The sequence below is a fragment of the Rhagoletis zephyria genome, unplaced genomic scaffold, assembly GCF_001687245.7.
Source record: "Rhagoletis zephyria isolate East Lansing unplaced genomic scaffold, Rhagoletis_zephyria_1.1 Rzeph_scaffold_00357, whole genome shotgun sequence".
NCBI lineage: Eukaryota > Metazoa > Arthropoda > Insecta > Diptera > Tephritidae > Rhagoletis > Rhagoletis zephyria.
In genome coordinates this window covers 191,889-200,189 of record NW_016157441.1, presented here as the reverse complement: position 1 = coordinate 200,189, position 8,301 = coordinate 191,889, and the positions used below count along the sequence as shown (strand labels likewise).

At 34.9% G+C, this 8,301-nt stretch overlaps 1 protein-coding gene across 3 annotated transcripts in view; it reads left to right on the top strand.

Annotated features, from left to right (window-relative positions):
- The window catches only part of VGAT (vesicular GABA transporter), a 42,231-nt gene extending 36,082 nt beyond the window's left edge, over positions 1-6,149 (top strand). For all 3 annotated transcript variants that reach the window (XM_017610967.1, XM_017610966.1, XM_017610965.1), the window contains one exon: positions 3,770-6,149. In XM_017610967.1, coding sequence (XP_017466456.1) covers positions 3,770-5,066 — 1,297 coding nt within the window. In that variant the 3' untranslated portion in view covers positions 5,067-6,149. The remainder of the gene's footprint in view (positions 1-3,769) is intronic.
- The last annotated feature ends 2,152 nt before the right edge of the window (positions 6,150-8,301 follow it).

Sequence of the window (8,301 nt, the reverse complement as noted above, 5' to 3'; positions counted from 1 at the left end):
TGGAAAAAATTGAGTTGACCCTTATTCGAACAAAATTTAGTATGTAGTGCAAACTTGACACCATGCACCATTGACGACAGTATTGAGATATTGAAAAGGTTACAACGGAATTAACTGCAGCTTTTTTGTTATACATTTGTTGTGGAAAGAAAAAATTTGTAGCTTTCGTTTTTTAGAGAATTTTAGCGATGGAAATTTAGCGTAGCGATTGTCAGAATTCCACTGCAGGATTGTGCTGAGTAGGTCAATACCTAAATATTTTCGTTGACTCATTTACCAGAACCATTGCGCGCTTTACTTTACAGCGCCTTGGCAGAATCAATAGGTTTCCACGAATATCGACAAATACATTTCGGCATTTAAGGGAATTTCGTCTCCTTAGCCTACATTGAATTTCTGCAGTCCAACGATTCTCAATCATTTTATCTTGTTGTCGCCAGCGAATGAAGAACAACCATTTCTTCAAATTTAAAATAAAAATATCACTACTAAAAATTTAAAAATTTTCTTAAAACCTGCAAAGAAATTTGGAAAAGAAATATCACTGTTTTTGTTTTTAGGAGTAGGGGGGGAGTGTCATTGATAAAATTAGAGCGAGAGAAAGTTTTTCTTACAAAACCTTTCGTTATTGAATCATGATTTTTATGCATAAATATCGATGCCTGCAGTTCAGGGTTACGAAATCTCCTTTTGGCCACAACGTCGATTAAGGCAGTTTTTCAACTGGTCGATGGGCGGTTTTACAAAAACATCGACGATATATTCAATACAAAAAAAAAAAAATTTTGCCAGATCCTCCTGCGTTTGTCCAGCGCATTATTTTTATACTTTTTACTACATCCATGTCATACAAAATCTCGTAAAATTCGTTACCCTCCCTTCTTGGATACCTCCATCGTCGCAGAAAGGGTGGAATTGTACTGAATGATGGTCAAAATGACATTATGAACAGCAGTAAAGCATTAATAATAATAATAGATTGGCGCTTACACATATGTTAGTGTTTGGCCGAGCTTCTACTCCGATGGACAAAGTGGAAGGACCTACAGTTTTACGCCGACNAAACTTGACACCATGCACCATTGACGACAGTATTGAGATATTGAAAAGGTTACAACGGAATTAACTGCAGCTTTTTTGTTATAAATTTGTTGTGGAAAGAAAAAATTTGTAGCTTTCGTTTTTTAGAGAATTTTAGCGATGGAAATTTAGCGTAGCGATTGTCAGAATTCCACTGCAGGATTGTGCTGAGTAGGTCAATACCTAAATATTTTCGTTGACTCATTTACCAGAACCATTGCGCGCTTTACTTTACAGCGCCTTGGCAGAATCAATAGGTTTCCACGAATATCGACAAATACATTTCGGCATTTAAGGGAATTTCGTCTCCTTAGCCTACATTGAATTTCTGCAGTCCAACGATTCTCAATCATTTTATCTTGTTGTCGCCAGCGAATGAAGAACAACCATTTCTTCAAATTTAAAATAAAAATATCACTACTAAAAATTTAAAAATTTTCTTAAAACCTGCAAAGAAATTTGGAAAAGAAATATCACTGTTTTTGTTTTTAGGAGTAGGGGGGGAGTGTCATTGATAAAATTAGAGCGAGAGAAAGTTTTTCTTACAAAACCTTTCGTTATTGAATCATGATTTTTATGCATAAATATCGATGCCTGCAGTTCAGGGTTACGAAATCTCCTTTTGGCCACAACGTCGATTAAGGCGGTTTTTCAACTGGTCGATGGGCGGTTTTACAAAAACATCGACGATATATTCAATACAAAAAAAAAAAAATTTTACAAGATCCTCCTGCGTTTGTCCAGCGCATTATTTTTATACTTTTTACTACATCCATGTCATACAAAATCTCGTAAAATTCGTTACCCTCCCTTCTTGGATACCTCCATCGTCGCAGAAAGGGTGGAATTGTACTGAATGATGGTCAAAATGACATTATGAACAGCAGTAAAGCATTAATAATAATAATAGATTGGCGCTTACACATATGTTAGTGTTTGGCCGAGCTTCTCCTCCGATTTGTGGCGTGCGCCTTGATCTTGTCACACAAAGTGGAAGGACCTACAGTTTTACGCCGACTTCGAAAGGCGATTGTATTTTTATGAGAAGCTGTTTTTCATGGCAGAAATACACTCGGAGGTTTTCCATTGCCTGCCGAGGGACGACCGCTGTTAAGAAAAAACCTTTTTTCTATATTTTTGCGATGTTGCTTTGACCAGGGCTTGAACCCAGGCGTTGCGGAGTGGAAGCGCGCACTGCTTACCACTACACCTCAGCGGCCGATTAACCGAGGATATAATCTAATTCTGAAGAATTGGCTGATGATAGGAGTTTTAGTTTGGGCTCCAGTTCTATACTGACGGTTTGGTTAGAAGGAATGAAGAAGTCGCACGAAAATTAGTTATTTTGTCTAAAATATCATTTGGTCTCGAATGGCTCGAGAAGGCTCCTCCTAATTTGAATGGAGCTCGTGAGACGTACTATATTATTTTGGGTCCCAAAATTAGACGTGATGCCGTTGACGCAGGTCCTCTTCGTATTACGATATCACTGTCGGAAAAAGTATTGGCACAGCGAATCTTTCACAATATATGCAACAATTTTTATTCCGATATTTTTCCGCTATTTTTTAATAAAAATATGGTTCATTCTACAACAAACGACATAAAAAAAATAATTTCCAAACTCTGTGAAATACTCGCAATTTTTCAACTTTTTAATTAGATCTTTTAGAATTTTTTTGAGGATGAAGATTTGTAGCCCAATAAATTTTATTATAACAAAGTGCAAGTTTGAAGTAGCAACGACTTACCTTTGATTTTTGGCAATTTTTTTCCACGCAGCTTCTTCCATAAAAATAACAATTCGAAAATACTTTGAATGGAAAAAATGCAAAACACCTCCACCAAAAAATATTCTCAAAAATAAACCGAACTTGCATTTTTTATACTACAATTTAATGGGCTACAAAATTCCAAAAAATCTGATTAAAAAGTTAAAAACTTGCATGAAAATGTATAAAATTTTCGCGAGTTTTGCACGAAGTTTAGAAATTATATTTGTATGTTTTTTTATTGTAGAATGAACCATATTTTTATAAAAAATTAGCAGAACAAAATTTAAATAGATATTGTTGCATATATTGTGAAAAATTTACTGTACCAATACTTTTTTCCGGCAGGTACATCGTCACAAGATACGAATAAAGGAGCGCTAGTGTTTTGACGGCGAAAAAAGACGCTTAAAAAAATTCACGAAAAAAGACGCTTAAGAAAAATTTCGGCGAAGAAAGACGCGTGACGTAGATGACGGCGAAGAAAGACGCGTAAATATAGATTTATACCAGGCCAAGGATTGTAACTTCAGCATCATTCCTCAAAAACTCTTTGGGCGTATTTACATACTGTTACACCCGCAAACATAGTTGACCGCGAATATAAGGTCACGCATCTTTCTTCGCGGTCAAATAGTTTAACGCGTCTTTCTTCGCCGTCGACTATTTTAAGGGTCTTTCTTCGCTGAAGTTTTTTTATGTGACTTTTTCGCGGTCAACTTTTGAGCTTGCGCCTTTATTCGTGTCTAATGACGATATAAATATTTATACATGTATTAACGGTTTGTGTACATTTGACTTCTTATTTCTAAATTAGGTACAATTGATAAATTTCATTTTCATACATACATACATACATTTTTTCAAGACACACTTGTTGTTTTTCTTATTCTTATAGTTTTCATTTACATTTTCAGACAAGGAAGCGTTGCGTCTGAGGGTAGCTCATTCGTGTGTGAAGGCGAAGGAGGCGGTGGTACAAACATCGACGAATATCAGGCTGCATGGAATGTTACTAATGCCATTCAAGGAATGTTCATCGTATCATTGCCGTTCGCAGTGCTGCACGGAGGTTATTGGGCCATCATAGCAATGATTGGCATAGCTTATATCTGCTGTTACACGGGAAAAGTTCTGGTGCAGTGTTTATACGAACCCGACCCAAATACTGGTCAAATGATTCGAGTGCGCGACAGCTACGTTGCAATCGCAAAGGTCTGTTTTGGCCCAAAACTGGGGGCTCGTGCTGTTAGCATTGCGCAACTGATTGAGCTGCTAATGACTTGCATTCTTTATGTAGTTGTGTGTGGTGATCTATTAGCGGGCACTTATCCTCAGGGCTCATTTGATTCCAGATCTTGGATGATGTTTGTAGGTATATTTTTGTTGCCAATGGGTTTTTTGAAATCACTTAAAATGGTATCCACACTTTCATTCTGGTGTACCATGTCCCACATTGTTATCAATGCCATTATTCTCGGTTATTGCATATTAGAGATTGGAGAATGGGGTTGGTCCAAAGTACGATGGAGCATTGATATGGAGAACTTCCCCATTTCGTTGGGTGTCATTGTCTTTTCATATACTTCGCAAATATTTTTACCCTCCCTTGAGGGCAGTATGGTCGATCGTTCCAAATTCAACTGGATGTTAGATTGGTCGCATATAGCAGCAGCGATTTTCAAAGCCGGCTTTGGATACATCTGCTTTCTAACTTTCCAAGATGACACACAACAAGTCATCACAAACAATCTGCACTCACAAGGTTTCAAGGGTTTAGTAAATTTTTTTTTAGTAATAAAAGCAATACTCAGTTATCCATTGCCATATTATGCTGCATGCGAACTACTGGAACGAAACTTTTTTCGAGGGCCGCCTAAAACGAAATTTCCCACAATATGGAATTTGGACGGGGAATTAAAAGTCTGGGGACTAGGATTTCGGGTAGGTGTAATAGTTTCCACGATTATGATGGCCTGTTTCATTCCACATTTTTCAATTCTTATGGGATTTATTGGTAGTTTTACGGGCACCATGTTGAGCTTCATTTGGCCATGTTATTTCCATTTAAAAATCAAGGGTCATCTACTAGATCAAAAGGAGGTTGCAAAAGACTACCTCATTATCAGTCTCGGAGTCTTGTTCGGCGTTATAGGCATATACGACTCAGGAAATGCATTAATTAATGCTTTTGAACTCGGGCTACCATTTTAAAATGGGAATGGTAAAGCGCAAATTATCTCGAAATTACGTGAATCGAAAGTGACACACTTTAAGTTAATCACATGTAAAAGTTTCAATAGACAGTTGGTATATTATTACGGAGAATTGATTGATTCATACAAATGTATTTGTGACGTTTTTGTTGCAGGATATACGTATGTAGTAATTTAGATGCTTAATTTGTTCATACAATTTTTTTTATCTTTAGAGTAAGATAGCTATAGCCATTTAACAATTAGTCAAAATGGCAAAATTTAAAATAAGAAACGATGTCTTCCAAATGATATGTGTAGAATTATAAAACAGATGTTCTATACAAATTGTAACGTGAAAAATGTCTTCCAAAACGATCTTAGTATAAAAATATATACAATAATATTTGATTAAGAATAGTACATACAAATGCATCTCCTACATGTGTTTGTGCTTAGTTTAAGAATAATGTTGAAACATGTCTTCCAAGATACTTACATATATCATATACTTACTATTATAGATAGATACTTATATACATGTACATGTATTGTATTATATGGATATTTTTTTTTTTATTGTTCAAATACATTAGAATATATAACCTTGATTACGTTGTTTTTATCGAACAAATTTGTATTCTTCTCATAATCGTGTGTAATGTGTAATAAGATATTCCCATCAAAATATGTAGAAGAAAAACGGAACTTTCAAACAAATCGAAAGCCTTCAAACAAAAGCAACCCTTAAACAATTCGTACCAACAGATGCAAGCTATTTTTTAAACCATAGTATATATTCAAATACAATTAGACGCCAAATTCGAAAGGAAATGTTTTAACAAGTCAATGATGGCTCCTTTTACAACGAAAGAAGTCAAAAGGCGCCATTTGTTAAAGTGGGAACAGAATTCCAGAGGGTTTTTGAAAATTTATCGTACAACCTTACATTAATAGCCGACGTTGTGGCAGCAAATTTCGTAGCCCTTTTGCTTCAATGTGGAGGTTGAAACTCCTGAAATTGTATACAGGTGCTGTACTTTCTACTGGAACTGGAAACACATATAAAAATAATACAATATATTCGTCGGTAATGGTGACAGGTAACAAGATCAACGGAAATAAGGTCAATTGACTTTATTTCCCACCCTGGTGCGAAATAAAGTAAATTGACATTATTACCTTTTCAAAAGCGAAATAAAGTCAACAAAAATTTGGAAATAAAGTCATTGACGCTATTTCCTCATTCAAATGGAAATAGCGTCAACAATGCTTAAAGTATGTCGATTCATAGAAAAAAATGTTGTTCTTACAATAAACATTGCCCCGTAAGTGTTGTTTTTTAATAGATGAAAAAGGCTTTTGCCAAATCCTCAGTGTTGTGATATTAATCCACACACAATCATGAACTACCACCAATTGATTTTATTAAAAAAATTTAAATTACGAATATGTAAAAACACGATGCGAAAAACTAAACGCCTGCGCACAGCTGGAATACGAGAAATATTTGAAGAAAGAGTGGAGAAATGATCCATAACTTGCAAAACATTTTTCGTTTCTACAAAAATAAAGCGAACACTATTAAATTGAAGAAACAGTACATGTCCAAAAACCCCGGAGGAGCACTGAAAGAATTCTGTGTTTTAAATTAGCATATTTTGAACGAATTCGGAATGTCTAAGGTGGAAAAGAAACCAACCTTTCTATAAGGAAACAATTATAGAAAAAGAATTTTCTTACACTGTATTCATGTCTCCGCCAGCAATTTGTGACGACATCATTTAAAAGCAGCTAAGGAGAACGACGACACTATTTATTAGATGGCACATTCAACGAGCCAATGTGCCAAAATGCGGGTATAAACAATTATTGATTATTTAATATCGGAACCGAGATCATATAAGTTAATTGATTGGTTTTCACACACTTTTGAAACACAAATTATATGCTTTTTTACTGCAGACAAGTTGTTGCCTCAAAACACAGCAGAAATCTTCCAATCAGGGCTGCCAACTCTCCTTAGTTATGAGAGGCCCTATTGAGGATAAAAAAGTGCCAAAATGTGCCAAATAGAAAAATAAAAGTGCCAAAAAAGGTGTCATTCCTTTTAATCATTCACATTAAGCAATAAAATAAAGCTTCATTTTCCAAACAAAATTGCAATGATAAAATAAGATAAACCAGTTGAATAGCCTTTATAAATTAGAAACTTTTAGTTGAGAAAAAGAAGTGCTAGCATAGGATTTCACAAAATTGTATTAAAATGTTATTTTTTTTACAAAAGTGCCATTTTGGCACTTTGTGCCAAATTGAAAAATTAAGTGCCATTTGAAGTAAAACAGGGACAAATGGCACGGTTTGAGCCAAGTTGGCATCCCTGCTTCTAATAACTTACAAATATAAAAATGTGAAATATCGAGGGCTTGAATTCATTAATACCCTCTATCTGCAATTTGCACAAAAACTAATTTGTGATTTTAGAAACCATCTGGGACTTATTACCTGTCGTTATATAAGGTAGCATTAATATTACTGATGACAGTTAAAGCTTAGGTGGATTTTTATATCAGCCCTCGATGTTTAAAATCAGACAACAGCATGAGTTTACTCGCTTCCATCTAAAGGTTAGTGAGAAACACCGTACAAACAGTGAGATTCATAGTTAGTTTTGAAATCAATGTTTAGCTGCAGTGTACTCATTTGATTTCAAATACGGCGTTGATATATTCTTTCCAAATCAAGTCAAGCAAGTGAAAAATGCTGTTATGAAAAGCAAGTTGAGCAATCGAATGACACCCATTGACTTCAAACAATTAGTAGAGAATACGAAAATTTTGAAAAAATTGATATTGATGAAGTATTTTTTAAAATATATTAGTTTTACTAAATTATTTAGTTATGCACCTGACGTACATTTATATAGTTATAGGTATAGTCTACAAAAGAAATGCAATGTTACCTCAGAAGACATCGGCTTTATAAGGGACTTGAAAAATAAGTTGCTTTATTATTTAAAAACAGTTGCTGTTGAAAACTAAAGATTTGCACAAAATTGTGCTTTTTTTATACCCGCCAGCAAAAGAGTTCAAGAACTTTACCGCATCTGAGCAAAGGTACACAAAAGAGAAATGTTTACAAATTATGAGAACGTTAACTGAGAATTCTGACAGTACAACGGAACCACAAATTGCGGATACACCCCTGCAGACAACTTTGAGCTGTAATCAGTTGATATTTTTGCATTATAATAT